Below are 26440 nucleotides of genomic sequence, written 5' to 3' on the forward strand. Positions count from 1 at the left end.
TTGGACTCCAATGTTGGAATAACAAACGTTTTGATTGGAAGTTCAATGTTGGACTAGCGGCATTTGGTTGGTTCTGTTAAAGGTAGGCTGGCAGCGTGAGAGAGGCGCCACTCTGCTTCATGCGTGAAATGGTGAATTAAAATACATAAAGCAACAGTGATTTTTACACAGTTTGCCTCTTTGTGCCTTGATTAACTACAATCTGTTTGAATATTAGGCTTCAAAGGAAAAAGTTTGGCTAAAATCTACTCAAGAATGACTGCGGTATCGATAACTTCCATGCCACGTAGGCATATCTTTAAAAAAAAAAAATTTGTAGTCGGTGTCAGTTCTCAATTGGCTTATTTCTCAAACTGTACAAACGAACTATAACTACAGGCGTCTGCTATCAGCACGTGCGAGAATGAAAAAACAAATCATGCCAAATATCATTGCAGTTTCTCCGAAAAGGATGCCTTAAACCGGTAAGTTGCAGTTGTTTTTAGTTGGATAAGAGGGGTCTATGTGAAGGCGAAGGGATTTCAAAGATCATGAATGTTTAGTCTGTCTGAAATGTCAGTGTCTGGTTTGTTTTGACTCACTGTGCCTCACACTGATTTCAGCATTTAGTGTTTATGACAGACATTTTATCGGTTTGAGAAAAATATAATGAGAGAGATAGAAGCTGTCGCCATGGTCGTTTTAAAGACGAAAGTCACGAGGTGCACAATCGAATTTGCAGCATCTGCGGCTTGAGAGGGTTGAATTCCCTGCACTGTGTTACTGCATGTGTGATACTGACCCCACAATGCCGATGTACACAGTTCTTGTTCTTCCGTATAACAGTCAGTCTTCACTTCAACCATTATTAGATTAGCTCCTTAGGATGCATGCTTGGTCTTTTTGTTTTTCCATAACCCACCGAACTCTGACATGGATTACACTACAGGATCTTTTTTGTGCGTACTTGCTCTTGTGTTTGCTTTTAGTTTTACACATGAAGGCATAAGGCACTATAACAGTCCCCCGTTTCTTATAGGCGAGATTGGCGAGGAAGTACCGTTTCTTGGGCACTTCTCACCGCGAGGAACGCTAGGATTCTCGCCTTGAACGCTAGGTAGCTTTGGGCTTGTTCGCTTGGCGAGAAAACATGGCGGCCACGCAGCTGCCAATCCGATTGGCTGTCCATGGTTTACCAGGGTTCATACGCTCCTTGAATCTCCTTGAATCTCCTTGAATTTTCAACCCCCCTTTTCAAGGACCTTGAATCTCCTTGAATTTGGAGAAAATGGTCATTCTTGTGTTTAACCTCCTTGAACCTCCTTGAATTCTGAAGTGCAGGCAAACAAAAAAAAATGTTAATATTAAAGTTTTTCAGCAATTTATATCGATTGTGTGCGTGTTGTGTGCAAGTCATGTGTCGTCTGCCATCGTGCGAAGGGAAGTTGAAACCGATTACTTCCCCTTCATCCGGGTAGCTTTTAGCGCCATTTCTGAAGAAGCAGTGTGTCGATTCATTGTGACAGCGTTTCAAGCCATCGCCGGTCGAAAATCGTAGTCATGCCGGGTGGAAAGTGCTTTTAAAAATTTTTTAATTTAAAAAAGTAAATAAATGTTTTTGTTTTACTTTACGTTTCTGGTTTGAGCTTTGAATGCATGGTTGATGAAAGTTTTTCCACGTGTACACCTATGCAATTTGACCTCCTTGAACTCCTTGAATACTCCTTGAAAACTCCTTGAATACTCCTTGAATTTCACTGTCAGGTGTCTGTATGAACCCTGCTTTACCGACCAGTGCAGATGACATTTTCGGTATCAACCAATGGTGTGTAATTCTTGCGTAGCTAGCCATCAAACCGTTTCATAGACACTCGCCTCCTAGCTCAGCGAGTGGCTAGCAGAAAGAATATCTCGCCTGAAAAAAACACGCGTCAGGTCTGCACACAAGTTGAAACTTAAATATTCATTCCCGTGTCATTTTATTAACACTGTCTTTCCTTGACCCACCTTGCACGACCGTGATTTGAACACTCAAACTTCCACATAGGAGGCCGACGTCTTATTACAGTAAAACCTCCCACTAACGACCTTGAAATGTCAAATACATGGGTGTTACTCTTCCGGCTTTTGCCGGATTTCCGGTTTTTGAAAAAATCTGAAGCCGGAAATTCCGGTTTTCTGGGTTTTCAAAAAAAAAAAAAAAAAAAAGCTTCGTTTCGCCAAGTTGAAATAACGAGCAGCGGTTCCGATCCGACTTTTGACACCGGTTCGCGTGCTTTCTCGGTTCGCTCCCTTGGATTTGCCGCCATCTTGCTTATTATAATTTGGTTTCGTCGGTGTCCAGAAACTTTCTTTCAAACTTGAGCATTTTGGACCCCTGCCTTTCAGGTTTTTTGATTTTTCCCAGTAACACCCATGCAAATAAAATCAGAAGTAAGAAGGAGGGGTCTTTATTGGGAATCTGAGGGTGGAGTTTCCTTACAGGGGAAGCAACTTTTTTGGGTTAATGTTTTTTTTCACAGCTTTCTCACCTGTTCCGAATAGTTTCCTTGTCTTTGATTATTGATTGAACCCAGGTTTTTCCTACTCCCAGACTTTTTGCAATTCTGATCGCAGTTTCACCTTGGTTGCTTCTCTCTATACCTTACTCTATCTTCTAGCGTCCAAAAGTTAACGTTGTTTTGTTCGAGTCGCCATGTTTACACCTCTTCAACGATTTAAAATGAAGTTGAACTGAGACAGATGGCTTTGACAGACACCTCACAAAATCAAGTCAAGAGAAGTGTTGTAAGTGTTTATTCAGGATAATTCATTCACTGATTCATTCATTAAGTTGGAGAATACGTACCAGTACACAAACAAACAAGCTGCACGGTTTGTTTTGTTTTGTCAATAATTAAACAATCCAAAAACATACCTTTTTGGGTTTTTTATTCTTAATTTTGGAACGTTGGTTGCCTATGTTTTTTTTATTTTTGGTTTTTATGATTCAGATGTAGGAGCCAGAAAGGTTAAGCAGCCATGGGGGTGAGTGTGGAGGGGGTGCTGGTACTGGTCAGTTTCTACCTGTTTGTGCTGCTGACCGGCGTGCTGGCCGCCTGGTGGTACAAGCGCCGTCATCCCCATGACAATGCCATGGAAACGTCCTTGGTTGCCGGACGCAGCCTGAAGGGCATAGTCAGTGTGTTTACCATGATGGGTGAGCGTTTGTGTGTATATGTCGTGCCGAACTCACGGAATTGCTTAATGCATGGAATCGGCAACATTTTTGCCAATTTTTGCCGCATAACCAGCAACACGCTGCCCATTTTTGCAAAATGGGCAGCGTTTTGCAGAAAATGCATTATATAAGATTCTAAAATCTTATTTGGCAAAATCGGCAGCCAGTCTGTGACTTTTTATATCACCAAAACATTGTGTTTGCATTGCTTGAGATTGCTATATATGGTTTAATTGTAATTTTATGGTCTGTGTCCAGCATAACTCCGAAACAACACGAAATTACTGTACACATTTTGCCAAAACTGATCTATTATTGGGATGTCTATCCATTCTAGCATCTACGGTAGTTGCATGTCTGTGTGGTTATACCCAAGGTATTTGAGAACTTTTAAACCCCAAATTGGCTGCTGATTTTGCAAAATGGTCATGGTTTAGAACCCTTGGCACATTTGTCAAAAAACGTTTATTTCGCAAATTGGGCCGTGTTTTGCCGATTATGCAGAATAGGCAAAAATGTTGCAGATTCCGCGAATTCAGCAATTACATGAATTGGGCACGACACATACATACATGTGTGTTCCTTACCTTATTCCTGTTTTTTTGTGTGTGTGCATTTTTTGTTTGAAAGTTTATGTTTGGATCAGATGCACTAGACTCAAACATATCTTTGAATTGAGAAAAAGTTTTTAAAATATTTTAGTTTGTTTACTTCTTTTATCTCAGCTAAATGATGTGGAAATGAGATTGTAGCCGGTACGTTTACTTTAGTTTTAAGGTTCTTTCTGCATGTTTATACTGTGTGGTTTTTATTTGGTTTTGACCCCAATTAAATAATGTGCATTGTACATTGCAGCCACAACAGTAGGGGGAGGGTACATAAATGGAACAGCTGAATCGGTTGCAACGGCTGGACTTGTGTGGACTTTGGCTCCTTTTGGGATCTTCATTGGACTCAACATCGGTAAATATCTGTATGTGCGTGTGTGTGTGTGTGTATTGGCTTCTGATGAATATATGTTTTCATGAACTTGCACCGTCCTGGTCATTGCAATCAACACCTTTTTACATTTAGTCAAGTTTTGACTAAATGTTTTAACATAGAGGGGGAATCGAGATGAGGGTCGTGGTTTATGTGTGTGTGTCTGTCTGTCTGTGCGTGGAGCGATTCAGACTAAACTACTGGACCCATCTTTATGAAATTTTACATGTGAGTTCCTGTGAATGATATCCCCGGACGTTTTTTTCTTTTTTTTGACAAATGTCTTTGATGACGTCATATCCGGCTTTTTGTAAAAGTTGAGGCGGCACTGTCACACCCTCATTTTTCAATCAAATTGATTGAAATTTTGGCCAAGCAATCTTCGACAAAGGCCGGACTTCGGTATTGCATTTCAGCTTGGTGGCTTAAAAATTAATTAATGACGTTATATTTGGATTAAAAACAAGCTCTGAAAATTAAAAATATAAAAATTATGATCAAAATTAAATTTTCGAAATCAATTTACAAACACTTTCATCTTATTCCTTGTCGGTTCCTGATTCCAAAAACATATAGATATATATGTTTGGATTAAAAACACGCTCAGAAAATTAAAACGAAGAGAGGTACAGTAAAGCGTGCTATGAAGCACAGCGCATTACCGCTACCGCGCCAAACAGGCTCGTCACTTTCACTGCCTTTTGCACTAGCGGCGGACTACGTTCAGTTGCATTCTGTGAGTTCCACAGCTTGACTAAATATAGTAATTTCGCCTTACGCGACTTGTTGTTTTTGTTTTGCTTTGATATGGTTGACATCAACCTTTCTACACCTTTTGTGCACAGGGGGGCTGGTGTATGCCCGGCGGATGCGAGAGAAAAAGCATGTGACAATGCTGGACCCCATCCAGCAAACATTTGGCCGAGTGCCAACTGGTCTTGTTTACCTTGCATCTCTGTCAGGGGACCTGCTCTGGACTGCTGCCATCTTGTCTGCATTAGGTAGGTTTGGATTTGGGATTGACTGCCTTGTTTATAAAAAAAATAATAAATTGTTTTTGTTATCAAAGCTGATCTACATTTCCACAACTGACTGGTTGTTTTGATGTGTGCATAAGCCACACCAGGAACATCTCTCTCCCTGTCTCAGTTCTGGAAATACACCAATGGCAATGTTATGTTAGGCCAAAAAAAAAAAAGGTCTGTTTACGGTAACATAGGCCAAAAAAATAGGGTCGGTAGGTCGGGATTTTTTTTTTTTTTCTTTTTTTTTTTTTTCTCCAAAAAACCATATTTTTACGTTATTTTGCCAAAAAAAACAAGACTTTTTTTTTTTTTTTTTTTTCCCAAATGCCAAAAAAAAGTCGAGGGTCGCGCGAAAAAACTAGGGTCGGTCGGGTTACCGTAAACAGACCTTTTTTTTTTTTTGGCCTTAACAGGTCTGCTCTTGTGTCAAGGCCCAGTGGTAGCATACGATGTGCATGTCTTCAGTTCAAATGTAGGTTCAGTTCACTGGCATCATAACAAATACTGCTTTTTTTCCCCCAGGAAGCAGTCTGAGTGTGATAGCGGGAATCCCCAGGGTAATAGCAGTTTGTGCGTCGTCGGCCGTGACCATTCTCTACACGCTGGTTGGCAACATGGTGGCTGTAGCGTATACTGATGTCTTGCAACTGATACTCATTTTTTGTGGACTGGTATGTTTTATCTTGTTGTCAACACTGGTTTCAACCTGATAACACCCTTGTGCCAAAATTGATCCTAACACACATGCACACACGTACATGCATGCACACACAAACACATACACACACACAGATGCTTCCTTATAAGTTACTGTGTGATCTATTTGAAGAATACTCGGCTGACTAATGATCAGGTTTTACAGTTTAAGCTTCTTGTTTTTTTCTTTTTTTAATTTTTACCATGGGAGCGAAAGATAGTAGGTGTGTGTGTGTTTGTGTGTGGGCTCTTCCATTGTTTAAAAGGGTCCACACGATTTAACAAACCTTGAAAACTTTGTGCAGACTCTGAGCTTACCCTTTGTCATGACCAACGACCAAGTTGGACACATAGAAGCTACACGGGAACAGTGGATCGGGAAAGTTGACTGGAACAGCCCTGGCACTGTCATGACTTGGGTGGATCTTCTTTTTGCTATGGTTTGTTTGACTTTCCCACCTCTGTAGTACTTTTTCTAGCTGTGTGTGCATGTATGTTTGTGCTCGATAACTCATTAACTGGACGGCTTTTTAAAACAAAGCAAATTTGGGATTGTGTGAGCAAGTTATATTGTAGATGTTGCCCTTATCTGTACATGTTGACCTAACATTTCTAGAAAAAAACCATTGCATGTTTTGGAATAGTAGCCTTGTGTCAGATGTGCTGTTTCCTTTCTTGCTTGTCAGTTATATTAGCTGGATGAGTCCTGGATGTAGACCTTATTCCGTGTTTGTTGCCTTCTGTGAAATCTGTCCCTCAACCCCCTTGTATTTGTATATGCTTTTTAAATTATGTCTTTGAGGGAGCGTTGAACGTTGTTGGATGTTTGTTGCAGTCGCTTGGCACAATCCCCTGGCAGGCGTACTTCCAGCGCGTGTTGTCTGTGCACAGCGCTCACCAGGCTGTGCTTCTGTCTGTGGTGGGTGCTTTCGGGGCCGTTGTCTTCGCTGTGCCCTCTGTTCTTATTGGCGCTGTGGCAACTTCTGCCAGTAAGTTGCGAGGGGCAAGAAGGGGGAAGGGTGACTCATGATGTACATAACCAAACTTTTGTTAGAGAGAGAGAGAAGCTTTTCGTTTTGTTGGATAGTGTCACTGAAGTGTGTGTGTTGTTTGTGTTGTTAATTAAGCTGTATTTTTCTAATGGTATGAGAGACAAACAATGTGTATATGGGTTAATGCAAAAGGATAATCGGTTAGATTAAACACAGAAACACGGACCAGTCAAGCCCCAAAACAAGACCTTATCACAAATGTTTTCCATTGCCAGATTGGACGGGCACAGAATTTGGCCGATCACCTCTACCGCCCAACGGCAGTGAAGCCAGCCTGGTTCTCCCCCTTGTCCTGAAAGAGTTCACTCCCCCTGTCGTGTCTGCACTGGGTCAGTTATGTTGAAGCTTTGAATTTGATTATGATTTGAGTTTATCAGCAGAACTTCAGGATTAATCATTGGTAATAAGCTCTCTTAATTTAGAATCAAAGAACAGTAGGTTATTTGAACATTTAATTTATGCCACTAGAAAACGTTAGTCACTCTAAATTCAGACTAGAGGAAGTGCGAAGTATGCGGCACCAGTCTTCTTGGCTGGTGTGCAGAAGAAAAATCTCAACTTGGTGGAAAACAACCGCTGGGCCAGATTGGTTGAAACTGAGATTTGTTTGTGATTTTAACCAACCCAACCCAGAAGTGGTTCCCACCCAGTTCAGTACTTTCTCATGCATACCACCCTGGCAGCTAAGACAGTAAAAGCATTGAATGAACAAGCCACCTTCATTTGCATAAGTAAGTGCCCAAGGAATCTGCTCAGTGTTTCTGTTGGATGTACCTCAAGTTGCTTTGGAAAATTTGTTCTGTGCTTGCACTACAAACAATCCAATGCGCATTGGCATGTACAAACCCAAGCATTATCTACCCGAGATGTTTTGCGTAATTAAAAGAAAACATTTTTCTCATTAACAGTGAATTTTTTTCTTGCAGGTAGTGAAAGTTATTTTTTTAAATTTAAATTGTCATTTATTAAATATTTCATACATTTACCTTGTTTGTGCATTATCTGTAATGATTGTGAATAAAATTAAAAACAGACGTCACTATTTCATGCACTTATTTCCCACAGGCCTAGGAGCAATATCAGCTGCGGTGATGTCCTCCATGGACAGCGCTATCCTGGGATCCAGCGCCATGTTCACACACAACATCTACCGTGGCCTTTTCAGGCACAAGGTTAGCAAGAGACTGATTCATCAAGCTTCTGATGCCTAAAACCACAACTGGCTAGCATTTCATCAAAGAGTTGCACGTTGGGAAGATGGGACAAAGGCGGGGGAATGTTGTGCCTTACAGAGCCTTTATGTACCTTGTATGTGCTTAGAACTAGTGTGGTACATGTATTTGGTTAAAGGTACTGAACTTGTCAAATCCAGGGGCACGGAGCCCCTGGGGCTTTTAGTCATACCTCAGCTATCCGTTAGAAGAACTACCAAGTTTTATTGAGAGTCAAGAACTGCGATTTTTTTACGAATTAATTTCGTACTCGGACCTGGCTGGTCTTGGCCTATTTTTGGATCTAAATTTAGATCAGGTAGATCACCACATCATGCACAAAAAAGACACGTCACTAAGCAAACTATGTCAGACGTCATCATGAGTTTGTGTAAAACAAAATGGAGGCCGGAATCACTCAAGTTGAATCGAACTCTAACCAAACACCACGTAATAACTTAGGTTAATTTATGCACTCGCGTGAACAAGAAACTGTCGAGCTTCACAGATGTCGTCGTTGGGTAGTTTTGGGTTTGTTTTACTACCATAGGAGGATTTTTGAACTGTAAATGCACTCGGCTGCAACAAAAACGCAAAACGAAGGCTGTGAGCTGCACTGTACCTTTAAATAGAAGTATCATCATCACAGTGGACACCCCAATTCCTCCTTTTTAAGACCCTCCTTTCTCACATGTTCTGTTCATAGCCTTTGTAAATGTACCTCCATTTTAGGGCGGGGATGTAGCTCAGTCGGTAGCGCGCTGGATTTGTATCCAGTTGGCCGCTGTCAGCGTGAGTTCGTCCCCACGTTCGGCGAGAGATTTATTTCTCAGAGTCAACTTTGTGTGCAGACTCGAACACCCCCCGTGTGTACACGCAAGCACAAGACCAAGTGCGTACGAAAAAGATCCTGTAATCCATGTCAGAGTTCGGTGGGTTATAGAAACACGAAAATACCCAGCATGCTTCCTCCGAAAGTGGCGTATGGCGGGGTAAAAACGGTCATACACGTAAAAGCCGTGGGAGTTTGAGCCCATGAAGGAACAAACAAGCTCCATGTTAAGGCTCCCTCCCTTTTAGAACCTCGTTCTCTCACATTTGTCAAGATCTTGAAAGGGGAGTTCCACTGTGCTAGCAGTAGCAGTAGAATAGCAATTAACAATGTGTATCTGGGTGGGGTTTTTTTTTTTTGGGGGGGGGGGGGGGGTTATCTAGGGTTTGTCTGGGATTTTTTCATGCTTGCTGCATTTTTCTGACACTAACAGGGTGATAATACGATCCATACGAAAACATGCATCTGTGGCTTATACTGTTTTGTTACTACCTTCATTGCATACATTTTCCTTTTCTTCCAGGCCTCAGACAAGCACCTGATGATCGTCCAGCGCGTGTCCATTCTGTGTGTGGGTGTGCTGGCCACCGCCATTTCCCTCGCCATCCCCGTCATCTATGGCATCTTCATTCTTGCTGCCGACATTGTCTACGTCATCGTCCTCCCTCAGCTCACCTACTCCATCTTCCTCCCCCATCGCGGCAGCGGTTTTGGCGCTGTGGCCGGATTTCTGGTCGGCGCTGTGATGAGACTTGGTGCTGGGGAACCCACTGTCGGTCTCCAGCCGTTTATTCACTATTCTACGTGGAATCCGGAGTTTGGCCAGTCATTTCCTTTCCGGACAACGGCCATGCTGTGTTCTGGTGCCACGATTGTGCTAGTCAGTGAAATAGTGCGTATTCTCCGCCAGAGGAACTGTGGGAGAGGGGAGGGTGGTGAGACTGTGAGTGTGGTGAACTTTCCCAGGAGTTCAGGTGAAGAGAGAGGGAAGGAGAGCAATGAGGCAGGTGAACAGGAATCGCGTCTGCTTTGCACAGAGAACGGTCACATCACTGGGAGAAATGACGCGACTTGAGTGAAGAGAGGGGGGGGGGTTGCAGTTTCTTTTTTAATTTTGATCTCCGCTTTTGTAATTTGTGTTTATCTTTTTGGCATGATTGTGTTTGGGTATATGCTCACACACACACACTTGCACACACATACAGCATGTATGCACAGAGATGTTAGAGATCAAAAAGAGTATTGTACAATCTCTGTGTTTATTTTGTGTTGCAAGGAAAGGCATTGTGTTTTCGGGGAACAACTGCTTAGGCAGGGAAGTCCTTGGAAAAAAGGCTTATGCATTTCATTTTTCAAAATGTTCACATGATTTTAAGACGCTATTGTGGTTTACTTAGTTCAGTTGTGTGTGGAATGATGAAAACATCAGTACAGCCAAGTGTTGAAAGAACCAGTCAAAGAAAAGACAGGAAGACCTTTGTCTCCAGCAACTCTTAGTCATAGTGCACAATCACTGTTTGTGGCATTAAAACTTAGCATTACCTATTCTTTGGCAGTTTTGTGCCATCATTTGTGTTCGGAGCTGAGATGAGATTCTTGCTCCTTTTGGGAGGATTTTCTTCTTTTTTCTTCCTCCTGGTAATCACTTTTGGTACAATGTGCGACATTTTTACATGGAAAAGCTGTGACCAGCACTGTCGTTGTGGGTGAATCATTACTTGTGTTCTGTTCAACCAGGGATGAGAAAATCAATGCAAGTCAGACATTTTTTCGTATTTTTAAAAATGTGTTTACTTTTCTTTTCCTTGAATTTTCATTCTCATCTCGGCAGCAGGCATTCGCTTGAGAGTAGTTCCATTTGTACAGTCGGAAGAACACAGATTTAGAGATATGAGGTTTAAGTGGGCAGTGCCGGTACCTTCAGTTTACACAGATAGTGATCTGGTTTGTTACTTCTGTTGGGGATGCTGTGACATCGGGTTCATGTTGCAAAGTTTGTTTAGGACAGCAAACCCTGTCTGTGTCTGAATTGAAAATATACATGTTTATCTTTTCTTTCATTGCAGGTCACAGAAGTTTATTTCTGTTTCTATTTTGATTTGTTTGTACCAGTCTCAGTATCTGGTTTGAAATTAAATATTCAGTGTTTTTTTTCTGTTTGAGACATGAACGATAGATGTATTTGAATCTCAATTCTTCTTTATTTCTGTTGGGGTCATATTTCTTTCGAATACATCACCTCAATTTAACTAATAGGAGTTACCTTACTTACGAGTGCTAGACTGAGAAGCGTCCTATGTTACCAGTACTAGACTGTAAACAAGGTCGCTAACTCTAGATTTCCGTCGGTATACCATTTAGGGGAGTAGTCTCCCTTTGTCGGTAGTACCTCTCTGCGCATGTGCCAATGCCCATAATCCCCAGTTTCAATTTCTTGCTACGGGGAGCTAGACGTGTATTTAGACCTTTCCCGTCTAAGAAGACTTCCTTCACAGGAACTACAACATTCACCTTCAATCACGGTTTGGGCTTTCCTTTTTAAGGGCGATTACTACGCCCGTATACATTCAATGATTCATCACGTTGAACAACGTAACGAACCGTGAAAATGAAAGTGAAACGGCTTAAAAATGTAACAAAGTTACTTGGTCATAAGTAGAAGGTACTTCAATCATCAATGATACCTTGTTGACACACAGAGCCTAACAGGCTCCGTTACTTGTCTTTTTTAACTAGTGAACATGCAATTGAACGACAACTATTCTTTACTCAGTCGTTACGAATGTCGAACAGATATTTACAGCGGTTGGACCGGTTTCATTGGCGCAATAGAACTCCGCGAACGATAACTTACCTTGCCGCTTTCAATGGAAAGCAACGGCAGGTCACCCTACACATCAATGTAGGAATACGAACAAGACCTTCAACTTCGAAATTACCCGGAAGTTTTTTGCGTTTTAACAGCTTTTTATCAACTACAGCGAGGTTTACCATGCGCGTTATCCCGACCGGAAGCGCATTTCTGATCCGAATTTTTAGGCGTACAAAGTACCGAGCGCCCGCGAAGGTTACATACGGCGTATGAATACTTCTGTCATTACAAACTGCGATGACTCTTGCGGGCAGCGTAGATACGGAACGCAGTACGCTTGAACGCTGATTGAACTGAAGGCACAGAGCGCCCGCGAATGTTACATATGGCGTATGAATACTTCGGTCATTACAAACTGCGATGACTTTTGCGGGCAGCGTAGATACGGACCGCAGTACGCTTGAACGCTGATAGAACTGAAAGCGGGTTGTATCGAAGAATAACAACAACAAACCTCGCCCGCTTGGAAAGAAAACCAAACACTGAGATTGAGATATGCGCCTCCGGGAATATTACGGAGGGAACTTCCTTTACTCTCAGAGAAAGGCAAGTAATTCTCTCTCCTATGTTTCTGGGAAACGATGTTTTCTGCGGTTGGCAGATTATGGTTTTGGTATTTTTATCAGATGATCATGGTGGACTCACAGAGACCACGTGGTGGTACTTCTTCAAATTGGATAAAGAATACTTTCCTTGCCAACTTAACTTGATTAACTTGTAAACTTGTATGCGTGCATACATACACATTATATATATATAAATATATATTAAAAAAAAAAATTAAAAAAAAAAAAAATTTTTTTTTAAATTGACAAAGAAGAATTAAAGTGTATGCAAACACAGATGGGACATCTTTATTGGGATATAATCCTTTTTTCTTGGCAAAGGGTATCAAAGAAGTCAGTTGATGTTACAAATTCCATTTTCATGGAGTGTTTAAATCAGCTATCTGAGTGGTAAAAGATTTAACTTATGGATAAACTCAAGTGTTTACACTTTGAGATTTACACTCAGCTAAAATCTGTTGATACCACAGTGCCAGGAGACAGCTCTTCAAATTCAATTAGAACAGGCACACATATATACTTATGTTCTGTTCCAGTGCACAATTGATGTACATTACACTTGAATGACATGTTATGAATAATATACAGTTGAAACCATGCCTTAGGGGCATGAATAAACTTGGTTGTTAACACATGAGTATTACACTCAGCTGAGTTTTCACAACATGCAAGTTCGAGCAAGGCTCTGAATAATACTCACAGGGGAGCTTCCTATAATGTTGTCATGCCTCTACTTATTCCTGGTTCGTAGGCAAAACCTAAGCCTTTGACCTTTAACAAGGCCACATCTCTACTGTTGTCACCTAATCCTACGACTAGGTTCTCAGAAGTAGACAACAGGACCTAACAATAAGAGGCCGCCCTTAAATAACACTGGCTCTAGTCAGGTTCATACAAGGGATACAATGTTTATCATTTCATATTATGGAAAATATAACATATTTGCTAAACGGATGTTGTTACAACACACAATTAACTATGCCTCCTAGACAGAGCGGCTACTCTCATGAGAAAGGTACTGGATAAACTCTTGGCACATCCATGCCGTTATCAGTACGAGGGGGAATTAAGTCATATTGACATGTATTTATATATACGTAGTCATTACCAAACAGACAATGTCGGGCGCTCTGGGGGAATACCTCCAGTAAGCACAGGAAGAGACAGGCTTCCTTTTCGCCCTGATAACTCCCAGGATCGTTGCGACAGCTTATGACAGACCCTCCAGCTGTCAGGCAAGACGTCCACTGGGCGTAACATGAGTAGAATCTCCCTGAGGTAGCTACAGCCTCGTCTGCAACCTCTCCCTTGAGGTGACCCCGAAACACGGCTGTTGACAGGACTGGGCCCCTCCCACCACTATCTTTGCCAGGGTTCCCCATCATGATGGTGGCTTCATGCATTTTGACTACCAGTATTCAGTGCTGCAAACTGCCTGTAGCGATGCTTCAGCACCGGAAGGACAGCTCCCGCCCCCCTTTGCCTGTCTACCACCTCCTGACGGACTGAGGAAGACCTAATGTTTAACGCTCTTGGAACTAGACCAACACTTCACGCCTGACCATATTCAGCAGTGCCCGGCTACACAGAAGTCTGGGAGTGTGAGGAGAATGCCTAGAGCCTCCTAGTTATCTTCATCACCTGGAATGGAGAGCTAATGGTTAGAGGCTACAACCTTCACACCGGGGAGCCGCCCTACCAGTAACAAGATGGCACCTGCAATCTGCATACAGATCACCAGTCAAACAGCGGTGGACAACTGAACAGGGTATAGTAGTCACATCAGTTTCCATGCATACTGCAAGCTCTTGAGGTCTCTAGATGTCTCCTTCGGATACACAGCTACAAGACAGACACTGCGTACCAAGATACGAGGAATCAAAGTGTCTCAAGACATTTGCCTGAGGAAACGACTCTGAAGATCACTCACACTTGGAGTGGAGCTTGTTCAACAGGGTAACAGGCCCAAGAATCTTGCCATACAAGCGTCGGGCAACACGGGTGAGCATGTTCAGGCTACATCACAAGGCGGGGAGCTGTTGGAGATAACGCAGAGACGGGGGAAGAAGTGCTCTGAGATCGTCAAGTACAGAATGCTTTCATGACCTGTGGACGGACTCAGCGTAACAACTTGTAAGAGTTGCCCCTTCTTCCTGAATGTCATCTGACACCCGCATCAGCCAGGGGATGATGATAGAAATGTCAGATTGTACAGTCGACACTCAACAGAGGATGTCCGACACCTGTAACAGGTCACATCTCGACTGATAATGGTAACAACTCTGGCAGAAGCATCAACAGGAGAGACGACAGTAGACGTCCTAGAGAAGGGATGGGCCGTTTAAGATCACTGGGCAGGTGCCCCTGAGATGATCAGCAGCTTTTGGAAGACAACCTACCCCAGGGTCAGGCAGTCCTTAGGCTACAAAACCTCATGGTTATCATCCTTGGACCAAGTCAAGAACCGCCCTGATATGGCGCTTCGTGGTCGGCTGGGCGTTAAGCAAACAAACCAAGTCAAGGCAAAACCCTTCAACAGGGACAGCACTCAACCTACGTCATGCTTCAGAGACGGACAGACTTGACTAAAGAGGGAATGTCTCCCGAGGTGACTCCGCCCGTTTTTCCATGGACTTTCCAGGAAGGACACTGAGAGATAGTCTGAGGTCTGGCCAGCCATCCGCACTATGAGATCCATGGGCCAGATTTCATAGATCAAGGAGGACCTCTCAGCCCATGCGGATTGATTAGTGCTGCCAGACATCTTGGACTCGGTAAACCATACGTCCCTCCATCATTGAGTCAAATTTTCCTGGAACAAGAAGAGCTTCCTCTACCTTAGGGGTATTGGGTACGGCCACAGACACACTTGGATTTGGGAAGGCTCAGCCACCCCTTCCAACCGAACCTTGAATTGGACAAGCTTCGTTTGCCTCTTACAACTGGCGCTCTAAGATCCCTGGACCACAGAGATAAGACCTAGAGGTATTCCTCCCCCGAAAGGCATAATGAGTGCGGCAATACCTTTGACAGTGGGTGAATGTGTCCATCATATCCATATGTAGACTCTCAGATGCCTGGACTCAAAAGCTAAAGGAGCTGGAGGAAAGAGACACAGTGAGATCCTAGCAGGAGCTAGGAATACCACACAAGGCTATCTCCCTCGCTCCCAGTCTACGGTGACACAAGGTTATTGGGTGAGTATAAGTTGTGTCACTCTAAGAGCTTGAGGTAGAGACACAGTGAGATCCTAGCTGGAGCCAGGAATACCACACCAGCCTTTTCTCCCTCGCTCGAAGAGCCTGAGGTAGAGACACAGTGAGATCCTAGCTGGAGCCAGGAATACCACACCAGCCTATCTCACTCACTCCCAGTCTACGGCTACGCGTCGTTTTTGGGCGAGAAACGTGGCAACTCGGGTGCTGACTAAGACCTTTGTCAAGTCAGAACTATGCATCAGACCAAGAGAGTACACCTCCTGCCTCAGGCAGGGGCCTGAAAACAACTCTGCATAGTCACCCTAGAGCTCAGCTCCACAAACAGCTGAAGTGCCCCAGAGCTCACAAAGCTATGCTGGTCAGACAATGCAACACTTGCCGCCCGCAGCCACGCCTACTGATAATCCAGATATGGACTTGGGTGATCTAGGCAGAAGTACTACTGAGATCACAACATAAGACATCTTTGTGAGTTCAACTACCAGGGGGCAGAACTTTGCATCAGCCCAAGATAGTGCACCTTCGGCCATAGGCCGGAGAACATCACTGCATAGTCATCTAAGAACTTGTGAGCTCTACAGAAATCTGGAGTGTCCCAGAACCCACAAAACCTATGCTGGGCAGACAACCCAGCAGATGCCACCTACAACCATGTTTACAGAAAACCTAGATCAAGGACCTGGCTGATCAAGCCAGTAAACGGTCCTGCTGAAATCACAAATGGGACCTCTCAGTGAGTTGCATGCCAGGCATGGCACCCTCTTGAGTAAGACAAGAGCGGTCATTCAGCCAATAAGGGCTCAGAGATGCCCATGGTCACTGGGGACCCCCTCACGCTATAAGTGTGGAATTTCAAAGTAAGAAGCAGGTTTTCCCCTTGGGTAAAGGCAATACAGCTGGCTGTATTTCACTGGCTATTCTAGGACAAATGGTACCTATAACCATTAAGGGTAGGCTTATAGCCCCCACATGCGTTGAGACAGGCACAGGAAAGGTGCAGACAGTGACCGTACTGCTGAGCGCACTTGCGCTTACTTCCTGTCACGCAGGAGGAACAGCTAAGTCAGCCTGAATTTACACTGGTATCTGTGCCTACCATCCTCATTAGAGAGGTAAATTCAGAGAGGATATATATTCATTCATGCGACTGGCACAATTGTTTGCCATGGAAAGTGGTGCCTCAGACCAGAATTCTACAGGATCTCTGGAAACTCTGTCAATCTCCCTTAAATGGAGGATCAGTCGCAGAGACGCACCTTGGTGATAAGTTCAAGGTATTAGAGGAATTGTTATCTCTGACCATTCCTCATCTTTTAGGTCGTTCACCTGATCCGCCTGCAGAACTTTACGTTGCTGGGGAGTTGGGTCGCTCAAGGCGCATAATGGCAAGTCATAACCATAACCCAACATTGATAAAGACAAGTGATCAGAGGAATAGTAACGACCATCGAGTAGAAACCAGCTCTACATTGACAGGTGGGACTTTCTTTCGATTGTCCCTTTCTGGAGCAAGTTGACACAGTGGCAACAATGCAACTTGCCACTCGCCCGACTCAGGATTTCTTGCTTCTCAGTCAGATGATCTATCCTTTTCTTCCCCCGATTTTACAGGGGGGATTCCGGACAAATGGGCTGAGTCGGGTGAGGTGACACTAGATTACCGATCGAAAGTCAACCCTCCAGCCTGTTATCTATTCTCCTATTAGTTAAATTGAGGTGATGTATTCGAAAGAAATATGTATTTTTTACAAGTAAAATGACTATTTCTAAGAATACTCACCTCAATTTAACCAGAGACCCTCCCACCAACCCCGCTATTGACTTAATAGCTTCGAATTGAAACTGGGGATTATGGGCATTGGCACATGCGCAGAGAGGTACTACCGACAAAGGGAGACTACTCCCCTAAATGGTATACCGACGGAAATCTAGAGTTAGCGACCTTGTTTACAGTCTAGTACTGGTAACATAGGACGCTTCTCAGTCTAGCACTCGTAAGTAAGGTAACTCCTATTAGTTAAATTGAGGTGAGTATTCTTAGAAATAGTCATTTTACTTTTCCAGTCTGTAACATGAAACTTAAGCCCATTTTTTCAATCAGAAGTCAAACATAAGGTTTACAGTGTCCTTATTTTGTCCAGTTGAACAGATACATTCAATTTATTTTTTGTAAAATATGTCATGCTTTTTACATTTAGTCAAGTTTTGACTAAATGTTTTAACATAGAGGGGGAATCGAAACGAGGGTCGTGGTGTATGTGTGTGTGTGCGTGCGTGCGTGCGTGTGTGTAGAGCGATTCAGACCAAACTACTGGACCGACCTTTATGAAATTTTCCATGAGAGTTCCTGGGATTGATATCCCCGAACGTTGTTTTCTTTTTTTAGATAAATGTCTTTGATGACGTCATATCCGGCTTTCCGTGAAAGTTGAGGCGGCACTGTCACGCTCTCATTTTTCAACCAAAGTGGTTGAAATTTTGGTCAAGTAATCTTCGACGAAGGCCGGACTTTGGTATTGCATTTCAGCTTGGTGGCTTAAAAATTAATGACTTTGGTCATTAAAAATCTGAAAATTGTAAAAAAAAAAAATTTTTTATAAAACGATCCAAATTTACGTTCATCTTATTCTCCATCATTTTCTGATTCCAAAAACATATAAATATGTTATATTTAGATTAAAAACAAGCTCTGAAAATTAAAAATATACAAATTATTATCAAAATTAAATTGTCAAAATCAATTTAAAAACACTTTCATCTTATTCCTTGTCGGTTCCTGATTCCAAAAACATATATAGATATGATATGTTTGGATTAAAAACACGCTCAGAAAGTTAAAACGAAGAGAGGTACAGAAAAGCGTGCTATCCTTCTCAGCGCAAGTACTACCCCGCTCTTCTTGTCAATTTCACTGCCTTTGCCATGAGCGGTGGACTGACGATGCTACAAGTGATACGGTCTTGCTGAAAAAGTGCATTGCGTTCCGTTTCATTCTGTGAGTTCGACAGCTACTTGACTAAATGTTGTATTTTCGCCTTACGCGACTTGTTTTACTATTGCAATTGATAATTGCTAGATTTTTATTTATTTTATTTTTTGAGTACCAGTATCTGAATTTTGTTTGAATTTATCATTTATGTTTATATTCTGCAATACTGATATTTTAATATATGACTGTTATTTGAATCTCATTTAACTTCCTTTATTTATTTGTGTTTGCGGTGAAGTTTGCTCGAATGTGACTTGCAGGAATGACAGAATGATTCTTTTCCTCCTTTATAGTTTTTTTTTCTCAGAAGTATCTGATGTCCACTGCTAGTGCCAAATTAAGAAATGTTATATTTATTTACTTTGAATTATTGTTACAGTATTTCAGCATGGAAAGTATTGACAATGAATCAGTTTGTTGAGATTCCATGAACATGGGTATGTATACTTTTTTTTCTTTAGTCATTCTTTTTTGACAGACTTGAATCTTGCTGGATTCTTCTTCTTCTGCGTTCGTGGGCTGAAACTCCCACGTACACTCGTGTTTTTTGCACGAGTGGAATTTTAGGTGTATGACCGTTTTTTACCCCGCCATTTAGGCAGCCATACGCCGTTTTCGCAGGAGGCATCTTGCTGGGTTGAATCACAACGTTTCCTCCCGCAGTGGGGCACTGCGGTTATGAAATTAAAGGCCCCTCCTGTTTTTGGAACCGCAGGAGCTTTCTAGTTTGCTGTTAGGTAGATTTTTGGTTCCTCTTTCCTGTCATGCTCTCTTTTTCTTCATGAATTCTTTTCTTTTTTCTGCCTTCTTGCTCATTCACCTGTATTTTTTCCAAAAATCTCTTCTCTTGCCGCTTGTCTCGCGATTCATGTATAGTTTAATCTGTTAGTGTTCTGATGTAAGTCCAGCAGTAGATAGGTTAAGCCTATTTTAACATACTGGAAACTGGTAATCTTCCAGTAGGTATTAATTTAGTTTTACTAAAGCCTGCTGGGACACAAGTAATGGGTTAGTGCATTTGTAAACAGGAATCGCTTGACAAGTGGCCCCCTTCATCCCCCCCTTCCTCGTCCTGATATGGCTCTGCGTAGTCGGCTGGACGTTAAGCAACAAATAAACAAACAAACAGTAAGGTCACAACGTTTCCCAGTAAGGTCATATATTGTACTACGTTGCAAGCCCCTGGAGCAATTTTTGGATTAGTGCTTTTGTGAACAAGAAACAATTAACAAGTGGCTCTATCCCATCTCCCCCCCTTTCCCCGTCGCGATATAACCTTCGTGGTTGAAAACGACGTTAAACACCAAATAAAGAAAGAAAGAATCACAACGTTGTAAACAGATATTATTTTTTTCACTTTCAATGGTTTAGGTAAAGTGATTTGGGGGCCATTTTTTACATGAATGCTTTGTTCAGAAGTCAAGAGAATTTCATGAGAAGTAAAGATTTCAATGATGCCACTTTCTCACATGCAATATAATCACATGTGCGTGTGTGTGTGTGTGTGTGCTCAAACATTTCTGCAACAGGCATCAGGCAGTGGTAAGCAATTTGCAGGCATGAGATTCTTCATCTTCATTTTGTCTGAAATTACTCACAGTACTGCAGTTTACATGTACTTTTCCGTGCTGATTTTGACAAACAAAACCCCTTCATTGGAGCTTTGAAATCAATGGAAAATCAAAATGTTTGAGAAAAAAATCTCATGGCTGAATTTGACCCCTCAGTTGTACCACTTCATACCAGTTTTATAACAAACATTAGGATTATCAGTTTACACACACACACACACACACACACACAGATGAAGGCCGTCCAGCCATATACCTTGGAACGAGTTCATTAAACAGTGTTAATTAAACGCAAATCACATCAACATAAATCACAACTTTATAGCAATTAGACATTTATGAACATTTATGAAACGTCCTAAAGAGAAGCTTAATGCTTTCAAAGTTCTTGTCAGTGGTTAAAAGTGTTGCTGTAACACAGCTATAATAAATACATACAAAAATACATGTTGAGATGTAACTGTAAAAGCGCTTCAGATGGAACCTGTTATCAGATTCTTTGCTTGGGGGAAAAGGAATTGCGAGAAAAAAAGAAGGGCAGAAGAACCACCAACATCTAATCGCAATAAGATCTGGAATGAAAAGAAGAATCCAATGCCCAATGGATCACGCAGCCTTATAATACAGTCGCTCTTATGAACGTACTTCATCTTTGCAACTTGTTCAGTTGAAATGTACACAAAGTGACAAAGTTACCAGTTCTATACCATATGACATCTGATATTTCAGTGTGTGTTTCCAACCTCACACCCTCATTATTACACCACCCCAGTTCACCATTGCACGATTAAAGCAAGGCAAAACTACATCAATTCATCATGCGCTGACATTTAACAAAGCTCAAGCCAACATCTGAGATCTTCGTTCATGGGCTGAAACTCCCACGTTCACTCATGTTTTTGCATGAGTGGATTTTTACGTGTATGACTGTTTTTACCCCGCCATTCAGGCAGCATACGCCGATTTCGGGGGAAGCATGCTGGGTATTTTCGTGTTTCTATAACCCACCGAACTCTTGACATGGATTACAGGATCTATTCCGTGCGCACCTGGTCTTGTGCTTGCGTGTACACACGAAGGGGGATAAGGCAATAGCAGGTCTGCACATAAGTTGACCTGGGAGATCGGAAATATCTCCACCCTTAACCCACCAGGCGGCCGCGGACGGGATTCGAACTCATGACCTTCCGATTAAGAGGCCGACGTCTTACCATCCCACCACTGCGCCTGTCGTAAACATCCGAGATGAAACAATTGCTCTCTTGCACAGGTCCATGAGCTCTGAAGATTCACTAGACTGTCATCGTAGTCACTGCTACCAGATATTCTGCTGCATGCAGACCTGTCCAACTTTTAAATTAACATTACCTAGCCGCACAATACAAAGCGTCAACAAACCGCAATAAAAAAAAATACTGCCGAGAAATGTTTACTGAGTAAGCACGCATTTAACGTGCCAAGTCTGTGGACGCATCTGTTCCAGCGGGTTTTAGCATAACTCATCTGAATCATAGCACAATCACAATAGATCAACCAAAACTGAGCTTTAAGTCATCACTTTCACAGCACTGAACCTCTATTCAAGACGGAAGCTCCTAAGTCTGAGCACCAGCAGATGCTAATCAAGTCAATCACAACTGAGCCACAAGCCACGATTTTCAGCACACACATCCTTTTACTCATGACTTGGCCATCCCAGGGTTCATGTTGACGATCCAGCTGACCGTTTCCTCGAGCAGGGTCATGTTGTAGTGTCTGAAATATCAACCATTGTCATCATTTTCACCATTTTTCATTCACAAACACCTGGGAAATAAATCTCATGTTCCCCATGCAATAACTCGAGGTGGTGAATGGGCTTGAGCTTTCATGTGAAATGTGGATTGTCAAAGTAAAAGCCTATCAGGCTGATTGTTTGATGTGTGGAACCATCGTGGCTTTGGATTTGTGTTTCCGAGGACAACGATTGTAAGCATTCACTCTCAAAGACCCAATCAATGTTGATAATTACCGCGGCGACTCATGGTCAATTTGCAACTTATCTCTGTAATCGCAAAATCCACAACGAAAAGTCATAAACACTTAAAAGAAAAGAAATATGCTCAAGACTTACTGAACTCACACGTATGATCGCAGCTCTGTACATTTTCGGACTGGAAGAAAAGCGTCAACAAGCTACGTTTGACGTCACATACAAGTTTGACGTGTTATCTCGTGCTACTGTGACGATGCTTTGTGGCCCGGAGTTGGATTCTAAAAATTCGTCTCCCTGTGGGTTATTGTGCATTTTGTTGCACAACCAAAATGATGACAAAAACGATGTTTGGTAGCTTGTTGTCAGACCAGCACTTTGTTGTTGGTCCTCGGGGAGCATATCGCCTTTTGTCACATATTTATCAACCGCGGCCCTCGGCCTTGGTCAATTAAGATGAAACAAAAGACGATATGATATGGTCCCCTCGGACCAACAAAAAAGCTGGTCTGTCAACAAACCACCAAACATCTTATGATATTATCAATCAAGACTTGTGCATTTTGTATGGCACTAACTGGCACCCCACACATCTCCAAGCCCCCAACCCCTATTGACCTTCTTTAACGTGCCTACTCCACTGAAAGAGTCTGAATAAAATACCAGGGGTGGTACCAGTGGGATAACTTAAAGAGACAGAATACAACCAGCGTAAGCGTTACCCTGTCTGCGTGCCAGGACAGCATACATGCATGAGTGAGTGAGAGTGTGTGTGTGTGTGTGCGGTGGGTTTGTGTGGGCACATGTATATCAGTGTGAAGGTGTGTGTGTGTCTGCAGATAACCATCGGTGTGAAGGGGTGTGTGTTGTGTATATGTGTGCGTGCATATAATATGTGCGTGCACAAAACTATGAAATGCTGACCTGGCGATGCTGAGGAAGGTGTTGAGCTGCAGACCCAGGTCGCTGGTGCTAAAGTTGTTGCTGTAGTCACCCGCACAGGTACAGTACCGCCGCATGTTGTTCTCCTTCACCTGGTGCACACCAATACAACTGTCAGTCTTACCTTGCCACTGCAGCTAGGCCATTATTTAACATTTCAAGAGATAGTCAGCCAGTTTGACAGCTGCCTTAAATTCAGATTAGGATAGAGGAGTGAATGCCGAGACAAGGGTAGTACAGGCAAAACAACTTGAGTAGAACAAGAACCCAATCAAGCACAGACAAACAAACAATTTGAAAACACAGCCACAGACAGCTTGATCTTACAATTAACCATAATCACATGAGTTATCCCCCGAAAGCAGCATATGGCTGCCTGAATGGCGGGGTACAAACGGTCATACACGTAAAACCCCACTTATGCAAAAACATGAGCGAACGTGGGAGTTTCAGCGGATGGATGAAGAATAAGATCAAATGAGTTATGCTCATGGTTTTAAAGGGGCCGTGCTTTTCACAAGACAAGCCCGATTCATTCTTGCAGATCTATGCGCAGCTTGCAGAACTATTTGTCACAAATCAATAATTGACTTGTCGGTACATTTAAACTCAAGGAACTGAAGATGTAAATCAAAACTATGAAGGAGGAATAGAAAATGTTACCATTTTGCATTTGAGGCACTTGAGATCCTGCAGGACGTACGCCATGGACTTGCGATGAACGGCAGCCACCAGGTTGAGTTCGATCTCCTCAACGTCATACGGCGTGTCACACTGAACACACGACCACGACCTGCAACAGTCACACACCTCACTAGTTGTTTTTCCTCTCTGAGAAATATTCGCCTCCTTCAACTTTTTTAGTTTGTGTTTTTACAATGATCACAAAAGTCATGTAGGCTATTTCAAAATACAAAATAAAACCTATCGAGCGAGCAAATGAAGCAAACAACGGTTGGTATCATCAGCCCGAAACAGCAAAATGAGCAACTTTTTGAGTCCATTTTTTTTTCTTCTCACTAAGACAATTGCTTTACTCCAAAAATTGTGGTTTCAAGGAGACCTCTCCAGCTTGAATTACCATTTCTTTTGTTTAAAACAAACTGTACGCAGGAAATAAGGCCTAGCCATGCACCGAGCAGGCAAGTTTGCAGAAACAGATCTGTCAGATGATCATGTATCAACCTGCAGATTTGACCGATGTTTATCTACTTTAACTGATTGGCCCAAGACCAAACCTACTTGTTGCCATCTTGACTGAGGTAAGGGTCACGACACAGGTCAAGGTCACGGATGTGGTTGCAGGACTTGCAAATTACCTGTAGAAAAAAAGTGTGCGTGAAGTGTAAAAAGAATATCAAGAACATGGTTGAGGTAAACCTAAAATTCAGAATCATGGAACCAGCAAAATTTTAAATGTTCAAAATAACAAAGTTACTGCACAACACAGTCAATGTGTGAAAAAAAGATAAAAAACCTGGTTTGAGACCTTTGAATTTCAATCAAACATGTAAGGAAACAGGCCTGTTTCAGCAATATTTAACCGTTTCAATGTTCACAATAATTCCCCACACAGTATCCATGACAACAGTGACAACAATCTGACCTCTGGCAAGACGTAGGACAGGCAGGGGTCGACGAAGACAGCGTCAGGTGAGAACTCGCCCACGCTGATCAACTTTAGCAGGTCTCGCCGCATCTTGCTCACAGGTAGGCTGACGTTGCTGTCCAGCGACAACACCTGAAGCAAGATTAATCATTTGATGGATTGACTGATCGGTTCTACCCATAAGCCTCGTTTTACTACCTGCCCTTACTACATATAAACTATTATATACACAATGATATTTTAGTTATTGTACACACTTAAAAGTCAAGCAAAAAGGCAGAAAAACAACCAAAACAACGAAAGTGGGAACTGCCACTGCCATAAATGTAAACAACTACAATCAACTTTATTAATTTAAAGAAAACAGAGTAAGGGGCACAAAAAAGGAAAGTGAAAGGGTAGTAGGTTGGGCTGGAATAAGAATCAATGGTGGTAATGGTGTCAGGCAGGAGCGGAGTTTTGAGTGTATCCAACATGATTGTAAGCGAATGTACAGGAATGATGCTAGGATTTATTATTGGTAGCAAATTTGCCCAAATGGCCAAATTTGGCAATTTAGAGGACAGAGCTTTGGCAATGTTTTAAAGCCAGTCCTTGGCGTCAACTTTTCCACACTACAAAAAGGTTTGGCAGCTCTGCTGCAATGATGGCGAAGTTTAGGTGATTTGAAATACGTTAAGGCATTTTGACAACTGCCCAATAACATCCATGCCAGGTGTCATGGCCCTGTTCAGAGCTAAAATGTCATGTAAGCATGTCACGTGAATATGCTCACAGATACACCACACACAGATACCCCCCTCCCCCACACACACATTAACACACACTCACAGACCTCTCACACACATTGACACACTCACAGACCTCTCACACACATTGACACACACTCACAGACCTCTCACACACATTGACACACACTCACAGACCTCTCACACACATTGACACACATTGAAACACACTCACAGACCTCTCACACACATTGACACACACTCACAGACCTCTCACACACATTGACACACACTCACAGACCTCTCACACACATTGAAACACACACATTGACACACACTCAGACCTCTCATACATTAACACACACATTGACACACTCACAGACATCTCACACATTAACACACACTCACAGACCTCTCACACACATTGACACACACATTGACACACACTCACAGACCTCACACACATTAACACACACATTGACACACACTCACAGACCTCTCACACACATTGACACACACTCACAGACCTCACACACATTGACACACACTCACAGACCTCTCACACACATTGACACACACTCACAGACCTCACACACAGTCATGCCTGTAGGTGCAGACAAAGACAGACAGACACAACAAACTGAGACCCATACACACACACAGGTTTTGCATACCTGACAGACAGCCTTAACAAACTCCAATGCTGGGTTGTTGAGAGGCAGGTGGGAGCCAGGTAACCTTGGAAACTCTGCTGACAGCTGGTGGTTGTTGCTACGGTTACCGCACAGCTTCTTCTGTATCTTCTGAGTCAGTCTGATAAAGACATGGAATATTGAGGAACAAATAAGCATGTGACCTGTAGAGTACATGCATTTGCATGTACAGAAAAAAACAGCCAAGAAACAGCCAACATTTCATGGGCTGGAATTTATCCCCATGGATGAGCATTCAAATTCAGTTTCTCTTTACAAAAATAA

The 26440-nt window shown here is 42.6% G+C and overlaps 2 protein-coding genes across 2 annotated transcripts in view; one reads left to right on the plus strand and one right to left on the minus strand.

Moving 5' to 3' along the window:
- Positions 1 to 177: 177 nt before the first annotated feature.
- Positions 178 to 10906, plus strand: LOC138973130 (high-affinity choline transporter 1-like). The gene is made up of 10 exons (XM_070345793.1): positions 178 to 464; positions 2973 to 3178; positions 4055 to 4162; positions 5026 to 5181; positions 5728 to 5876; positions 6207 to 6341; positions 6737 to 6890; positions 7169 to 7282; positions 8019 to 8125; positions 9520 to 10906. The coding sequence occupies exons 2-10, from the start codon at positions 3001 to 3003 to the stop codon at positions 10069 to 10071; spliced, it is 1653 nt and encodes a 550-aa protein (XP_070201894.1). The 5' UTR covers positions 178 to 464; positions 2973 to 3000; the 3' UTR covers positions 10072 to 10906.
- Positions 10907 to 20235: 9329 nt separating this feature from the next.
- LOC138973128 (DNA polymerase epsilon catalytic subunit A-like) overlaps positions 20236 to 26440 on the minus strand; it is an 83339-nt gene continuing 77134 nt past the window's right edge. Inside the window, exons 49-54 of the mRNA XM_070345791.1 lie at positions 26138 to 26276; positions 24733 to 24867; positions 24369 to 24445; positions 23790 to 23919; positions 23109 to 23218; positions 20236 to 21967 (exon numbers count right to left, since the gene is read on the minus strand). Coding sequence (XP_070201892.1) covers positions 21892 to 21967; positions 23109 to 23218; positions 23790 to 23919; positions 24369 to 24445; positions 24733 to 24867; positions 26138 to 26276 — 667 coding nt within the window. The 3' untranslated portion in view covers positions 20236 to 21891. The remainder of the gene's footprint in view (positions 21968 to 23108; positions 23219 to 23789; positions 23920 to 24368; positions 24446 to 24732; positions 24868 to 26137; positions 26277 to 26440) is intronic.

This window comes from Littorina saxatilis, linkage group LG8, assembly GCF_037325665.1.
Source record: "Littorina saxatilis isolate snail1 linkage group LG8, US_GU_Lsax_2.0, whole genome shotgun sequence".
Lineage (NCBI taxonomy): Eukaryota > Metazoa > Mollusca > Gastropoda > Littorinimorpha > Littorinidae > Littorina > Littorina saxatilis.